The 18,020-nt window shown below is 47.4% G+C and overlaps 1 protein-coding gene across 3 annotated transcripts in view; it reads right to left on the reverse strand.

The window, feature by feature from the left end:
• Window positions 1–18,020, reverse strand: part of SMARCA1 (SWI/SNF related, matrix associated, actin dependent regulator of chromatin, subfamily a, member 1) — a 504,496-nt gene that overhangs the window by 318,662 nt on the left and 167,814 nt on the right. For all 3 annotated transcript variants that reach the window (XM_063937258.1, XM_063937260.1, XM_063937259.1), the window contains 2 exons: window positions 17,704–17,804; window positions 16,521–16,700 (listed from right to left, as the gene is read on the reverse strand). In XM_063937258.1, coding sequence (XP_063793328.1) covers window positions 16,521–16,700; window positions 17,704–17,804 — 281 coding nt within the window. The remainder of the gene's footprint in view (window positions 1–16,520; window positions 16,701–17,703; window positions 17,805–18,020) is intronic.

Consider the following 18,020-nt stretch of genomic DNA (forward strand, 5'->3'; position numbering starts at 1 on the left):
AGGGAATCCGACCATGCCAACCCAGCACTGCACCTCCAGGCTGAGGCGATTGCTGGTCGCAGTATAACACCAGTATGTGTGTGAATACATTTTTGGATACCCTCCTGCTTTCTATCAGCAGGATCCTTAAGGGCGGCCATCTCATGAGAGGGTAGAGCCCTTGTTCTTACAAGCGTGTGAGCGCCTTATCCCCCCTAGGGGGTGTTTCCCAACGCACCCTAACCTCTGGCGGGAAAGGGTATACACCAATACTTTTTAAGAAATTATCAATTGTTATCGGGGGGAAACCCACGCATCATCACACACCTCATTTTATTTCTCAGATTCAGGAAAACTACAGGTAGTTTTTCCCTCACCGAACATAATACCCCTTTTTGGTGGTACTCGTATTATCAGAAATGTATAAAACATTTTCCATTGTCTCAATCATGTAACGTGTGGCCCTACTGGAAATCACGGTTGTCTCTTCACCGTCGACACAGGAGTCAGTATCCGTGTCGGCGTCTGTATCTGCCATCTGAGGTAACGGGCGCTTTAGAGCCCCTGACGGCCTATGAGACGTCTGGACAGGCACAAGCTGAGTAGCCGGCTGTCTCATGTCAACCACTGTTTTTTTATACAGAGCTGACACTGTCACGTAATTTTCAACAGTACATCCACTCAGGTGTCGACCCCCTAGGTGGTGACATCACTGTTACAGACACTCTGCTCCGTCTCCACATCATTTTTCTCCTCATACATGTCGACACAAACGTACCGACACACAGCACACACACAGGGAATGCTCTGATAGAGGACAGGACCCCACTAGCCCTTTGGGGAGACAGAGGGAGAGTATGCCAGCACACACCAGAGCGCTATATATATATATATACAGGGATAACCTTATATAAGTGTTTTTCCCCTTATAGCTGCTGTATGTTTTAATACTGCGCCTAATTAGTGCCCCCCTCTCTTTTTTTAACCCTTTCTGTAGTGTAGTGACTGCAGGGAAGAGCCAGGGAGCTTCCCTCCAACTGAGCTGTGAGGGAAAATGGCGCCAGTGTGCTGAGGAGATAGGCTCCGCCCCCTTTTCGGCGGCCTTATCTCCCGTTTTTCTGTATATTCTGGCAGGGGTTAAATGCATCCATATAGCCCAGGAGCTATATGTGATGTATTTTTTGCCATGTAAGGTATTTTTATCATGTTTTATTGCGTCTCAGGGCGCCCCCCCCAGCGCCCTGCACCCTCAGTGACCGGAGTATGAAGTGTGCTGAGAGCAATGGCACACAGCTGCGGTGCTGTGCGCTACCTTATTGAAGACAGGAACGTCTTCTGCCGCCGATTTTTCCGGACCTCTTCGCTCTTCTGGCTCTGTAAGGGGGCCGGCGGCGCGGCTCCGGGACCCATCCAGGCTGGGCCTGTGATCGTCCCTCTGGAGCTAATGTCCAGTAGCCAAGAAGCCCAATCCACTCTGCACTCAGGTGAGTTCGCTTCTTCTCCCCTTAGTCCCTCGATGCAGTGAGCCTGTTGCCAGCAGGTCTCACTGAAAATAACAAACCTAAACTAAAACTTTCACTAAGAAGCTCAGGAGAGCCCCTAGTGTGCACCCTTCTCGTCGGGCACAGAAATCTACCTGGGGCTTGGAGGAGGGTCATAGGGGGAGGAGCCAGTGCACACCAGTTAGTCCTAAAGCTTTCTTTAGATGTGCCCAGTCTCCTGCGGAGCCGCTATTCCCCATGGTCCTTACGGAGTCCCCAGCATCCACTTAGGACGTTAGAGAAAAAGGCATTTGTTTCCCCCAGCACCCTGAATGATAACCGTAACCAGATATAAATTCCACATAATAATAGAATTCAGAGATCTTCGTTACACATATTTGTGTAACGAAGATCTCTGAATTCTATTATTATGTGGAATTTATATCTGGTTACGGTTATCATTCAGGGTGCTGGGGGAAATAAATGCCTTTTTTTCGTATCAGTAATAAGTCTGAGTCTCAGACCCAGGCATAAAAAAAAAAAAAAGATCTGTAGAGGATGTGTTATCGCAGGTCCAGGACCCCTCGGGGTCACAAAAAACGTTAGTTTGCCCAGTTGGTTAACACTAATATCGACACGGACACTGATTCCAGTGTCGACTATAGTGATTCCAGATTAGATCCGAAATTGGCAAAGAGCATTCAGTACGTGATTGTGGCTATAAAAGATGTACGGTGTATCACTGAGGACCCTGTTGCTCCTGATAAACGGGTCTGTATGTATAAAGAAAAGAAACCGGAGGTAACGTTCCTCCCTCTCATGAACTGAACGCTCTATTTGAAAAAGTCTGGGACAGCCCTGACAGAAAATTTCAAATAGGATTCCAGTTGCTTATCCTTTCCCACTGAGGACAGGAAAAAGGGGGAGTCAACCCCCATTTTGAACAAGGCCCTGTTCCGGTTATCTAAAAAGGTGGCTCTGCCGGCACCGGGCACGGCGGCCCTTAAGGACCCAGTAGATCGTAAACAAGATATTGTCATCTGCTATAGATACACTGGCTAAGGATAGCATACTCTTGACGGGGTGTAGTACGGGTGACCAGCGGTCTCCTGACCGCCGGTCACCTTACCGACGCCGGGATCCCGGCAGCATACCGACGCCACGGGTTCTATTCCCACTCTATGGGTTTCGTGGACACCCACGAGTGGAAATAGTCCCTGTTGGTCGGCATGCCGACCATCGGGATAGTGAGCCGTCGGGCTCACGGAAGAGGTCATGTGACTGTCGGTCAGCCGACCGGCGGTCACATGACTACCACCCCTCTTGACGCTGGGTTATATCAAGGACGATGCGGTGTACCTCAGGGAATCTGCAAGAGGTATTGGCCTTTTGGGATCAAAGGCCAATGCCATGGCGGTCTCGGCTAGGCGAGCATTGTGGATTCACCAATGGAATGCTGATGCAGACTCCAAGAAAAGAGTCTCTTCCATATAAAGGTGGGGTCTTGTCTGGAGATAACCTCAATGATTTGGTGTCTACGGCTACAGCGGGTAAGTCATCCTGTTTTGCCTTATGTCCCTCAGAAACAAAGGAAAACGCACCACTATCAGATGCAGTCCTTTCGGCCCAATACAAGAGGGCGAGGCTCTTCCTTCTTTGCTAGTAGAGGAAGGGGAAGAGATAAAAGATCACCAGCCTTGTTTGGCTCGCAGGAGCAGAAGTCTTCCCCGGCTTCTGCCAAATCCACCGCAGGACGCTGGGGGCTCTCGTGCGAGAGTCCGCACCAGTGGGGGCGCATTTCAAACTCTTCAGTCAGTTCTGGGTTCGTTCGGGCCTAGAACCGTGAGCTTTTACAAATAGTGTCCCAAGGGTACAATCTGGAGTTCAAGATGTTCCCCCTCACCGATTTTTCAAATCGGCCTTACCAGTTTCTCCTCCGGAAAGGGAGGTAGTATGCGAGGCTATACAAAAGTTGTGTCAGAATCAAGTTATTATCCTGGTTCCCCGGTCACAACAGGGAGAAGGCTTTTATTCCAGATTTTTCGTGGTCACGAAGCCGGACGGCTCGGTTAGACCAATCCTAAACCTGAAATCCCTAAATTTCTACCTGAAGAAATTCAAATTTCAATATGGAATCTCTCAGGGCGGTAATCTCCAGTCTGGAGGAAGGAGATTTCATGTTTTCAGTAGACATAAAGGATGCCTACTTACATGTTCCCATTTTTCTCCGCATCAAGCTTACCTAAGATGTGCAATCCAGGATTGTCATTACCAATGTCAGACGTACCGTTTGGTCTATCCACGGCTCCGAGGATTTTCCCCAAGGTGATGGCGGAAATTATGGTTCTCCTTCGTAAGCAAGGAATCACGATTATCCCGTACTTGGACGATCTCCTGATAAAGGCGAGATCCAGGGACCAGTTGGTGCAAAACATTGCACTCTCTCTGACAGTTCTTCAGCAACATGGTTGGCTCCTAAACTTGCCAAAAATCACAGTTGATTCCGACGACGGACGCGGTTGTCGTTTTTGGGAATGATACTGGACACGGAACTACAGAGAGTTTTTCTTTCAGTGGAAAAGGCTCTGGAACTTCAGAGTTTGGTCAAACAAATTATGAAACCAGCAAGAGTGTCAATCCATCAATGCACTCGGTTGCTGAGGAAGATGGTGGCGGCCGTTCAGTTTGGCAGATTCCATGCCAGAGTGTTTCAGTGGGACCTGTTGGACAAGTGGTCCGGATCCCACCTGCACATGCACCGAAGGATAATCCTGTTTTCCAAGACCGTAATCTCACTCCTGTGGTGGCTGCACAGCTCTCACCTCCTAGAGGGGCGCAGGTTCGGGATCCAGGACTGGATCCTAGTAACCACGGATGCAAGTTTCCGAGGCTAGGGAGCAGTCACACAGGGGGAAAACTTCCAAGGAAGTTGGTCAAGGCAGGAAACTTGTCTCCACGTAAACGTTCTGGAGTTAAGGGCCATTTACAACGGCCTTCTACAAGCGGAACATATTCTTTGCAATCTGCCCGTACTGACCCAGTCAGACAATGTAACAGCAGTAGCATACCTAAACCGCCAGGGCGGAACGAAAAGCAGAGCGGCAATGGCAGAAGCCACAAAGGTTCCCCGCTGGGCAGAAAAGCATACAAGCGCTCTGTCAGCGATCTTCATTCCAGGAGTGGACAACTGGGAAGCAGACTTCCTCAGCAAACACGATCTCCATCCAGGAGAGTGGGGCCTTCATAAAGAGGTCTTCACAGACGTGACAAGTCATTGGGGAATTCCTCAAATAGACATGATGGCATCTCGTCTCAACAAGAAGCTTCAGAGATATTGTTCCAGGTCGAGGGACCCTCAAACAATAGCAGTGGATGCACTGGCGACACCATGGGTGTTTCAGTCGGTGTATGTATTCCCTCCACTTCCTCTCATTCCAAAAGTTCTAAAGAGCATAAGAAGAATAAAGATTCAAGCGATCCTCATTGTCCCAGACTGGCCAAGGAGGGCTTGGTATCCGGATCTTCAGGAATTACTCATAGAAGATCCCTGGCCTCTTCCTCTACGCGTGGACCTGTTACAGCAGGGGCCATGCGTGTATCAAGACTTACCGCGGCTACGTTTGACGGCATGGCGGTTGAACGCCAAATCCTAGCCCGAAAGGGTATTCCCAGTGAAGTCATTCCCACACTTTTTCAGGCCAGGAAAGGAGTGACGTCTAAACATTACCACCGTATTTGGAGAAAATATGTTTCTTGGTGTGAATCCAAGAAGGCTCCTACGGAAGAATTTCAGTTAGGACGTTTTCTCCATTTTCTACAAGCAGGTGTGGATGCGGGCCTAAAGTTGGGCTCAATTAAAGTACAGATTTCAGCCTTATCGGTTTTCTTTCAAAAACAATTGGCCTCCCTTCCAGAAGTTCAGACTTTCGTGAAAGGTGTGTTGCACATCAAACCTCCATTTGTGTCCTCAGTGGCACCATGGGATCTTAACGTGGTGTTGCAGTTCCTTTAATCACATTGGTTTGAACCTTTACAGAAGGTGGAGTTGAAATTCATCACTTGGAAAGTGGTCATTCTGTTGGCCTTGGCATCCGCAAGGCGGGTATCTGAGTTAGTGGCCTTGTCTCACAAGAGCCCTTATTTGATCTTCCATGAAGATAGAGCAGAGTTGAGGACTCGTCAGCAATTTCTGCCGAAGGTGGTTTCATCTTTCCACATGAACCAACCTACTGTGATGCCAGTGGCTACTGACGCCTTAGTTGAGTCAAAGTCTCTGTATGTGGTCAGAGCTTTAAAAGTTTATGTCGCCAGAGCGGCTCAGGTTTGGAAAACGGAGGCTCTGTTTGTCCTGTATGCTCCCAACAAGATTGGGTGTCCTGCTTCCAAGCAGACCCTTGCACGCTGGATCTGTAATACGATTCAGCATGCTCAATCCACGGCTGGATTGCGTTACCGAAATCGGTGAAAGACATTCTACTAGAAAGGTGGGCTCATCCTGGGAGGCTGCCAAGGGGGTCTCGGCATTGCAAATTTGCCAAGCAGCTACTTGGTCGGGTTCAAACACTTTTGCAAAGTTTTACAAGTTTGATATCCTGGCCGATGATGACCTCAAGTTTGGTCAATCGGTGCTGCAGAGTCATCCGCACTCTCCCGCCCGTTCTAGAGCTTTGGTATAACCCCATGGTTCTAATGGTGACCCCAGCATCCTCTAGGACGTATGAGAAAATAGGATTTTAATACCTACCGGTAAATCCTTTTCTCTTAGTCCGTAGAGGATGCTGGGCACCCATCCCAGTGCGTACTGTATCTGCAGTTATTAGTTGTGGTTACACACATGTTGTGTTACGTTAAAAATCAGCCTGTTGCTGACATTGTTCATGCCGTTGGCTTGTGTTCTGTTGAATGCCACGTTGTGCGGCATGCTTGAGGTGTGAGCTGGTTTGAATCTCACCTTAGTTTAACAATAAATCCTTTCCTCGAAATGTCCGTCTCCCTGGGCACAGTTCCTATAACTGGAGTCTGGAGGAGGGGCATAAAGTCTTAAAGTGCCCATGTCTCCCGTGGATACCGTCTATACCCCATGGTTCTAATGGTGACCCCAGCATCCTCTACGGACTAAGAGAAAAGGATTTACCAGTAGGTATTAAAATCCTATTATTTCCAGTGCTGATGATCCACTTTACACTGTCATCAATAGGATTCTTTATTTTATAAGGTCTATTTAAGGGATTAAGCTGGTAACAATCCTACAGTAAGTGACAGAATGATGAAAGACTTCTGTGTAGGTCCTTGTCGCATGAGTCTTCACAGATGTTTAACATTAATACCTAGCTTTCCAACTAGGTCAAGTCATCGCTTGGTTGTCTCTGACTCATACCTTAATATGGGTTCATTTAAAAGCCTTCTTTAGTGAGGTTGCTTTGATACTTTAGATACTGGACATAACTATATTCACCATATTCATTTTTTTTGCTAGATTTGGGAAAATTGAGGCTTTACATTTAGGCTTACTACTCTCCCATCTCCTCCCTAATCAGTGTAACATATCCTAGTATTCTCCCCTAGACACCTCCATCACCCTGCCTTGAATGACAACACATTGTAATCAGGTAATAGAAGGTGCTTCAAACACTAATTTGGTCATTATAAAACGAAGATCTGAACTACTAGAAAGAGGTCACCTTCCCAAAAGTGTACATCTCCACAAACTTGTTTCTAAATGATATCCTATTGTAGATCCCAAAGGATCTCCCCGTCTAATATACATTATTTGCAGCCAGATTCCACCAGACACAAACTCTTGGTCCAAAATCAGAACAAAAAAAGCCAAATTCTAAATTCTGACTTTGAGATTACATTTCTTTATTACTAAGCAGTATAATTAAATGCCACATTGCAAAGGACCCTCGGACCTTCTTATAGTACTGGCCAAAGTAGAAGATCAACAAGAATGCTGACAAACCAGTCTCCCAGGTCCTAAATACAGGTAAATAATCTTTCAGATCTTCTGTTATAAACTGTAACAAGGCTTGCTTATTCTCAGACAAAAGTCATGCCTCAGACTACCAGTGACTCCTGCTCCCATAATCCCTCTCTTTCCCTACAAACACCCTCACCTATCTACAATCGCTAAACTCATATCCACATTTTTACTAAAGTTTTTATTTACTTAGGTTTACTAAATCCTGATTTATTAACATTTACATTCTGCATATTGTACTGTTCTTTTTCTGTGACATGTAAACATATTTGGCCTGATTCAGATGCAGTCACAACTGCAAAGGTGTTGCAACTAAGAAATTATCAGTATACTGCGCATACATCGCAACTACAGTGTGCATGCGCCAAGGTACCATTGTGATGCCATTCTCAGTAAGGAATCAGTTGCAGAGTGACTGACAGGTAGAGACTGTTTAGGGGAGGTAACGGGGTGTGTCTGCAAAATGCAGGTGTGTTGTGACCGTTTTTGGGGTGTGTAAGCGATCTTGTATGACTAAAACATGGTGCCAGCGTAACAGCTCCCGCACACTATTCTGCACACCCATGGAGGCACTCAGGCAGTCAATGTTCCTTGCATTTGTGTTGCGGTTGTGACAGAGTATGCAGTTGATGAAAATGTTGCGATGGCTTCAATGGGCATCTCTGTTCACTTGTGAGTGGCTACTACACTTGCATTAACTGGAACTGAGGTAAAAACAGTATCCTGCATGCTTTGCTTCAAAGCTAAAGTATGTGATGGAACTCTCACTAAATAGTCTGAACTATCCTGAAAAAACAGTGAAAAGCATTGGTGATGGCTCATGATGGCTATTGTACCAGGACAGGTTATGGCGTCATGCACCAAGTTTATAACAGTCAGCGGTGCAAGTGGGCGGGTACGGGTGGGTACGGCGTACCCTTAAGAATTTAGCCGTGGGTACACCGGGACGTCGATCCCTCCCTCCCTTGCTTACCACGTTGCTGTTGCATGAGGGGAGGAGAGCGCAGCGTGCGCCTCTCCTGCCCCTCAGTGTCTACCTTCAATTTGGCGCCGGCCCATGAGCCAATCAGAGCTCGCAGACCGACAGCCAAGGCTCCTGATTGGCTGCTGGACCACGAGCTTTGATTAGCTCACTGATCGGTGCCTAATTGAAGGTAGAGTGACACCCGCACTGTCGCCGGAGACTGAGGGGTAGAAGAGGCGCACGCTGCGCTCTCCTCCCTTCACACACAGGAACAGGACGACAGCAGCAGCGCGGTAAGCAGCAGAGGGGGGTTTGCATATGAACCTGGCTCTGGGGGCCTATCTGGCCCTGCGGGGGCATCTCTGGCACTGGGGGCATATCTGGCACTGTGGGGGCATTTCTGTATCTGGCACTGGGGGGACGTGTATCTGGCACTGGGGGCATTTCTGGATCTGGAACTAAGGGTATATCTGGCACTGGGGGCATATCTGGCACTGTGGGGGCATTTCTGTATCTGGCACTGGTGGCATATCTGGCACTGTGGGGCATGTGTATCTGGCACTGGGGGCATATATGTATCTGGCACTGTGGAGGCATTTCTGTATCTGGCACTGGGGGGGCAAGGTATATCTGACACAGTGGGGGCATTTGTGTATCTGGCACTGTGGGGCAATGTATATCTGACACAGTGGGGGCATTTGTGTATCTGGCACAGTGGGGCAATGTATATCTGGCACTGTGGGGCAATGTATATCTGGCACTGTGGGGCAACGTGTATTTGGCACTACTGGGGTCATATGTGTATCTGCTCCCACCTTCCCCCCATATGTATATCACGCCCCATGTGGAATTTGGTCACATCCATTATTTGGCGTGCGCGCCGAAGGCGTGTGCATACAGTACGTGTAAGACATTTTTTCTACTTGCACCACTGATAACAGTCATACAGTACATGCAGTTAGACTTCTGCAAAAAGTATAAGTTTCATTTATTTGGAAAATATGCCAAAAGTGTCAGTTAGTGAAAGTGGCAATCAAAGACATTTTTCAAATTCAAGAAACTGCTCTGAGTTGCTTCCTATTTATCATATAATCATAATGAACTTCTGATGTGCTTGGTTTCAACTGTGCGAAGTTTTGAACATTTTACCCCTTTTTAGGCCCCTTAAGACTCAAATGTAGAAAAATGCCTGCTTAGTGGGTAACTGCAAATAATTGTCACAGCTTCCAGACCATGCAGCAGGTCAAACGTTCCATTTCACCCAGCAGGTATACAGGGAGAGTTCATCAACTGCCACATTTTCCAGAGCACAATAGTGATGAATTATAATGGCAGGCGGACATTTTGCCACATAACTCCGAAGCGATGAAACCAATTACAACGCCAATATTTTTTCTGCAAATCTACAGACCAAGACCTAAATATGTCACTCATAAACGTTGTTCTTCTGCTGTTAATACAGTATATACATATATGTGTATTTTCTCCACTTGTGATAGGTTCTTTAAGTTAACTGGCAGGAGCTCTGGAATTCCCCAATCCGACTACAATAGTTAAATCTCCCAACATGTTTCCACATAAGAAGTAGTTGATTTTAGTCACTTACAGGTTTATTTACAAAGCGTTGTGTTGTAAAAACCAGCACTTGTGATCGTTATTGCATGCAATTTAAAAGGGCAATGCTTTTAATAGTCATGTCTTGCTAGCAAAAGAATTGCCCTTTTAAATATCAGGCATAGACATGATCAGATTTGCCAAGTTTTACAACCCAACACTTTGTAAATATACCCCTTAAAAACATATCTGTTTTGTACATGTCGGCCTACTATTTGAGATGGTACACAATGGACACTGGGCCTCATTCAGACCTGGTCGAATGCAGGTTATTTTTTTGCACTGCTGTGACCAGTTAATCGCAGCCTACAGGAGAGGGGGTTAAGGGCTTTGCAGGGGTGCGATGGGCTGTGCAGTGAGCTGCACAAACAAAAGTTTGTGCAGTTTCTGCACAGCCCAGGACTTACTCAGATGCTGCGACGATCTGGGCCGGCTGTGACGTCAGGAACCCTCCTCCGGAACGGTTGGGCACATCTGCGTTTCTCCGGACACTACCAGAAAACTGTGAGTTTCCGCCATGGAACGCCTTCTGCGTGTCAATCTTCTTGCAATCGCCGGTGCAATTGCTTTCTTCGTTAGCTTTGTCGATGCCCGGCAACCCCCGTTGCCGGCTAGCGAAGCGCTTGCGCATTGCGACCAGTGCGCATGCGCAGTACAGACCCGATCGCACGGCTGCAAAAAAAATGCAGCGTGCGATCGGGTCTGAATGACCCCCACTGTATTAGTGCAGTATATGTTTTATTTGTTACTACATGGTTTAGCTTTGTATTGTATAAAATAGGATTTTAATACCTACCGGTAAATCCTTTTCTGTTAGTCCGGAGAGGATGCTGGGAACTCCAAAAGGACCATGGAGTATAGACGGGATCCGTAGGAGACATGGGCACACTATAAGACTTTGAATGGGTGTGAACTGGCTCCTCCCTCTATGCCCCTCCTCCAGACCTCAGTTATAGGAACTGTGCCCAGAGGAGACGGACATTTAGAGGAAAAGGATTTTGTTAAACTAAGGGTGAGATACGTACCAGCTCACACCACAACACACCGTACCACATGGCATTTTACTAAACCCAGTTAACAGTGTGAACCAAAACAGATCAGCAACAGGTTGACCCCTACCAAACACAACCTTTGTATAACACAAGCAATGACTATATACAAGTACTGCAGATAGAGTCCGCACTGGGACGGGCGCCCAGCATCCTCTACTGACTAAGAGAAAAGGATTTACCGGCAGGTACTAAAATCCTATTTTCTCCTTTGTCCTAGAGGATGCTGGGGACTCCAAAAGGACCATAGGGATTATACCAAAGCTCCAAACCAGGCAGGAGAGTGCGGATGACTCTGCAGCACCGACTGAGCAAACATGAGGTCCTCATCAGCCAGGGTATCAAACTTGTAGAACTTTGCAAAAGTGTTTGAACCCGACCAAGTAGCTGCTCGGCAAAGCTGTAATGCCCGAGACGCCTCGGGCATCCGCCCAAGAGGAGCCCACCTTCCTAGTGGAATGGGCCTTCACCGATTTCGGTAATGGCAATCCAGCCATAGAATGAGCCTGCTGAATCGTATTACAGATCCAGCGCGCAATAGTCTGCTTAGAAGCAGGAGCGCCAACCTTGTTGGCCGCGTACAGGATAAACAGCGCCTCTGTTTTCCTAACCCGAGCCGTTCTGGCTACATAAATTTTCAAAGCTCTGACCACATCAAGAGACTTGGAATCACCAAGGCTTCAGTAGCCACAGGCACCACAATAGGTTGGTTCATGTGAAACAAAGAAACCACCTTTGGTAGAAATTGTTGAGTTCTCAACTCCGCTCTATCCTCATGGAAAATCAGATAGGGGCTTTTGTGAGACAGAGCCGCCAATTCGGACACCCGCCTTGCGGACGCCAAGGCCAAAAGCATGACCACTTTCCAAGTGAAAAATTAAATTCAACCTTTTGTAATGGTTCAAACCAATGTGATGTAAGGAACTGTAACACCACGTTAAGGTCCCATGGTGCCACTGGGGGCACAAATGGAAGTTGGATGTGAGGTACGCCTTTTACGAAAGTCTGTACTTCTGGAAACGAGGCTAATTCCTTTTGAAAGAAAATTGATAAAGCTGACACCAGCACTTTAATGGAGCCTAACTTCACGCCCGCATCCACACCTGCTTGCAAAAAATGGAGAAAACTCCCCAGCTGAAATTCTTCCGTAGGAGCCTGCTTGGATTCACACCAAGACACATATTTTCTCCAAATACGGTGATAATGCTTCGCCGTTACCTCCTTTCTAGCTTTAAGTAGAGTGGGGATGACTTCCCCGGGAATACCCTTCCTAGCTAGGATTTGGCGTTCAACCGCCATGCCGTCAAACGGAACCGCGGTAAGTCCTGGAACACGCACGGCCCTTGCTGTAACAGATCCTTTCTCAGAGGAAGAGGCCAGGGATCTCCTGTGAGTAATTCCTGAAGATCCGGATACCAGGCCCTCCGTGGCCAATCTGGAACAACGAGTATCGCCTGAACCCTTGTTCTTCTTATGATCCTTAACACCTTTGGAATGAGTGGAAGTGGAGAGAACACATAGACCGACCGAAATACCCACGGTGTCACTAGTGCATCCACTGCTATTGCTTGAGGGTCCCTCGACCTGGAACAATATGTCTGAAGCTTCCTGTTGAGACGACACGCCATCATGTCTATTTGAGGAAGTCCACAACGACTTGTCAATTCTGCAAAGACCTCTTGATGAAGACCCCACTCTCCTGGATGGAGATCGTGTCTGCTGAGGAAGTCTGCTTCCCAGTTGTCCACTCCTGGAATGAAGACCGCTGACAGAGCGCTTGCATGTTTTTCCGCCCAGCGAAGGATGTTGGTGGCCTTCGCCATCGCCGCTCTGCTCTTTGTTCCGCCCTGGCGGTTTATGTGCGCCACGGCCGTGATGTTGTCCGACTGAATCAGGACGGGCAGGTCGCAAAGAAGATGTTCCGCCTGCCGCAGCTCGTTGTAGATGGCCCTTAACTCCAGCACGTTTATGTGCAGACAAGCTTCCTGGCCTGACCATTTTCCCTGGAAATTTTGTCCTTGTGGGACTTCTCCCCAACCTCGGAGACTCGCGTCCGTGGTCACCAGAATCCAGTCTTGGATCCCGAACCTGCGACCCTCTAGAAGGTGAGAAATTTGGAGCCACCACAGGGCCAGGAGAGAAATCCTGGCCCTGGGGGATAGACTTATCTTCCGGTGCATCTGCAGATGGGATCCTGACCACTTGTCCAGCAGGTCCCACTGAAACGTTCTTGCATGGAACCTGCCAAACGGAATGACCTCGTAGGTCGCCACCATTTTTCCCAGCACTCGAGTGCAGTGATGAATCGACACTCCTGGCGGTTTCAGTAGTTCCTTGACCATTTTCTGGATTTCCTGAGCTTTTTCCAATGGGAGAAAGATCCTCTGCAGTTCGGTGTCCAGAATCATGCCCAAAAATGACAGCCGAGTTGTCGGAATCAGCTGCGACTTTGGTAAATTTAGGAGCCAGCCATGCTGTTGCAGCACTTGCAGGGAAAGCGCAACGTTTTTTAATAACTGCTCCTGTGATCTCGCCTTAATCAGGAGATCGTCCAAGTACGGGATAATTATGACCCCTTGCTTGCGCAGAAGCACCATCATTTCCGCTATTACCTTGGTGAAAATCCTCAGGGCCGTGGGAATACCAAACGGCAACGTCTGAAATTGGAAGTGACAATCCTGAACGGCGAACCTCAGGTACGCCTGATGAGGAGGATAAATGGGGACATGTAGGTAAGCATCATTTATGTCGACTGACACCATAAAATCCCCCCCCCCCCCCCCCTCCTCCAGACTGGAGATCACCGCTCGGAGAGATTTCATCTTGAATTTGAAACTTTTCAAATACACATTGAGGGATTTTAAGTTCAGAACCGGCCTGACCGAGCCATCCGGCTTCGGGACCACAAACAGGCTTGAATAAAAGCTTTCTCCCCGCTGTGACGGGGGTACCTCAACAATGACTCGCTGGTGACACAGCTTCTGTATTGCCGTACACACTACCTCTCTTTCCGGAAGAGAAGCTGGCAAGGCCGATTTAAAAAATTGGTGTGGGGGCACGTCTTGAAACTCCAGCTTGTATCCTTGGGTCACAATTTCCAGCACCCAAGGATCCAGGCCCGAGAAAACCCAGACCTGACTGAAGAGCTGAAGACGCGCCCCCACCGGTGCGGACTCCCGCAGGGGAGCCCCAGCGTCATGCGGTGGATTTGGCAGAAGCCAGGGAGGACTTCTGCTCCTGGGAGCTTGCCACAGCCAGCGATCTTTTTCCTCTTCCCTTACCTCTCGCCGCAAGGAAGGATGACCCACGTCCTTTCCTGAATTTCTGCGACTGAAAGGACTGCATCTGATATGGAGGCGTTTTCTTTTGCTGTGGAGGAACAAAAGGCAGAAAAGAGGACTTACCCGCAGTAGCTGTAGAAACTAGATCCGCGAGGCCTTCACCAAACAAAACTCCACCCTTACAGCGCAGAGCCTCCATAGCCTTCTTAGAATCAGCATCACCATTCCATTGATGCGTCCACAACGCCCTCCTGGCCGAGACTGCCATGGCATTGGCTCTTGATCCCAAAAGGCCAATATCTCTCGCCGTCTCCTTTAGATAGACTGCAGCGTCCCTGATATGACCCAGTGTCAAAAGCACGCTATCCCGATCCAGGGTGTCTATGTCCGATGACAAGTTATCTGCCCACTTTTTAATCGCGTTACTCACCCACGCCGAAGCCACAGCCGGCCTGAGCAGCGTACCTGTCGTGACATAAATAGATTTCAAGGTAGCTTCCTGCCTACGATCAGCAGGATCCTTAAGGGTCGCCATTTCAGGAGACGGTAGTGCTACCTTCTTGGACAATCGCGCTAGAGCTTTGTCTACTGTGGGTGTCGCCTCCAACCCAACCCTATCCTGAGAAGGAAACGGGTATGCCATAGCAATCCTCCTGGGAATGTGCCATCTCTTGTCTGGCGTTTCCCAGGCTTTTTCAAAAAGGGCATTCAGTTCATGAGAGGGAGGAAACGTTACCTCCGGTTTCTTCCCCTTAAACATATAGACCCTCGTCTCAGGGACAGCGGGGTCTTCCGTAATATGTAACACGTCTTTTATCGCCACTATCATGTATTGAATACTCTTAGCCACTTTAGGATGCAACTTCGCATCATTATAGTCAACACTGGAGTCGGAATTCGTGTCGGTATCAGTGTCTGCTACCTGGGTAAATGAACGTTTTTGGGACCCTGAGGGGGTCTGAGTGTGTGGCACCACGTCACCTATGGATTGTCTCCATGCTTGGTTCTGAGACTCAGATTTGTCTAACCTCTTATGCAATAAAGCCACACTGTTATTTAAGACACTCCACATCTCAACCCAATCAGCAGTCGGCGGTGCCGACGGAGTCACTCCTTCATTCTGTTCCGCTCCCATACGCACCTCCTCCTGGGAAGAGCATTCAGTTTCTGCCATGTCGACACACACGTACCGACACCCCCAAACACACTGGGCTAAAGGGGACAGACCCACAACAGTAAGGCCTTTCAGAAAGACAGAGAAGGAGTTTGCCAGCTCACACCCAGCGCCCCACCGGTCTGAAGAAAACAACAATGCCCCAGACCTATAAGCGTTTGTTATATATAAATAAATAACCAACACCAAATTTATGTGCCCCCCCTTGTTTTTAGCACCGTTACTTGTGACAGCAGTGAAGGGCCAGGAGCAGCGTCTCTGCAGCAAGCTGTGGAGAGAAAATGGCGCTGGTCAGAGCTGAAGGACGAAGCCCCGCACCCTACATGGCGCGCTTCGGTCCAGCTATTAATTATACTGGCGGGGGTCTCCTAACAGTGCCTATGCACTGTATATAGCTGCCAGTCCCTATAAATGAGGGTACGCGGTACCTCAGGAAAACTGAAGTCTTCTGCCGCCTTCAGACGTCTTCTTTGCTTCGGTTACTCACCTGTCTTCTATCTTCTGGCTCTGTGAGGGGGACGGCGGTGCGGCTCCGGGAACGAGCAGCTAGGCGACCCAAGAGATCAGACCCTCTGGAGCTAATGGTGTCCAGTAGCCTAAGAAGCAGAGCCTATCAACTCACAGAAGTAGGTCTGTTTCTCTCCCCTCAGTCCTACGAAGCAGGGAGCCTGTTGCCAGCAGTGCTCCCTGAAAATAATAAACCTAACAAAAATCTTTTTAGACAAACTCTGTAGAGCTCCCCTAGTGTGTGACCAGTCTCCTCTGGGCACAGAATGTAACTGAGGTCTGGAGGAGGGGCATAGAGGGAGGAGCCAGTTCACACCCTTTCAAAGTCTTATAGTGTGCCCATGTCTCCTGTAGATCCCGTCAATACCCCATGGTCCTTTTGGAGTCCCCAGCATCCTCTAGGACGAAGGAGAAATAATAGATTCCTGCAATTCTTTGTTTTTCATTTGATACACTTAATTATATTAACAGAATTATGAAGGCATTCTTACCCGTGCATTTTTGTCACCAATAAGACAAACTGCATGAAGAGAAGGAACCCAGCGTTTAAATTCATTCATCCAGTTGTGTAGAGTAGACTTGGGCACCAAAACCATGTGGGGACCTGGAATGTTCCTGTAGTGCTTAAGGTAGCCCAGCAAAGCAATTGTTTGCAGGGTCTTTCCTAAACCCTATCATATAAAGACAAAATGGTATACATATGAAAAATGAATTCTACCAAGTTTTACACTGTAAAATTTAAGTACATAAGTAAACAAATGATACTAATGTGTTAAAACAAATAAACTAAAATAATGTTCACAAAAGTGATCAAACTTATAGTAAATGATAGTGTGCGCATACCTTTATTTAAGGTAGATTTTAGATCAGTGATGGGCAACAGGTGGTTCTAAGGCCACAAAAAGCCTTAACCTGCAGAAGGGTATTGCGTGAAGCTATGGGGGTCATAAAACATAGAATAAGACTGACCTTGATCTATTTATTTTCTATTTTCCTCCAGGAGCAGCAAACGCCCACACCACTAGAATGCCTCAGCACAGTGCATGGTAGACATGCTGCACATCTAAAGTCAAAGGAGACACGGCATGCAGTCTGTCCTACATTGTTGCCCTCCTTTATCCTAGGCACAGAACTGCATGAGTCCTGCTTATCTCAGTACATTAAGAAATTCTTAGGAGGACTCTGTCATGCCCCAATGTGCTGCAAAACTTTTTAAGTCTATATTTGGTTCCACTTATACATGTGACAGACATTAAAAGCAGAAAGAATAAAAGGTTGATAGATGGAAGACTCTGCACAGGGGCATGATGCCTAGCCTATTCCACCTCAGTTTCAAAATTCAGAAATTCAGTCAGCCAAAAGTCACACTGCATTGTCAAAATGACTTGTTGCTCTAGTTTATCTAACATTAAAGAGCTTGATGATCATTTATGTAATTACAGTCTCATGATTATTTGTATTAGATCTTTTTTTATTCAAATTATGCTTATTTCTAGCACTGAGATCTGCACAACAATTAGTGCAACCAGGACTACAAACTTTTTAGTATGTTTCTTGCTGCTTATGCTTCTTCTGTGTCCAGTGGCCAGTACCACGCAAACAAAGGCATGAAAGGAACAAATAACTGGACAGGCATTTATCTTCCCCAGAGGCTAAATAATACACATGATTTACCATTTCATCTGCTAATATGCCGTTAATGCCATTTTCATACAAAGAGATCATCCAGTTGAGGCCTCTGACTTGGTAATCTCTCAGTGTTCCTCCTTTTACGTCTGCAAGACAAATATTTCAAAGTGAATTAAATGTAACTAAAAAATATATAAAGATTATTAGGCTTTTGTGATAGCCTGCGATAAGCAGGCTGTGCGGGGATTCAGGCGAGTATGCCTGCATTTTAAAGCGCAAATCATTTACAAGACAATGGGTCAGTTAGAATAGTGACGCTAGAATCCTGACCACCAGAATGCCGGCAGGAGGGCGAGCGCAAT

Source organism: Pseudophryne corroboree, chromosome 8 (assembly GCF_028390025.1).
Source record: "Pseudophryne corroboree isolate aPseCor3 chromosome 8, aPseCor3.hap2, whole genome shotgun sequence".
NCBI lineage: Eukaryota > Metazoa > Chordata > Amphibia > Anura > Myobatrachidae > Pseudophryne > Pseudophryne corroboree.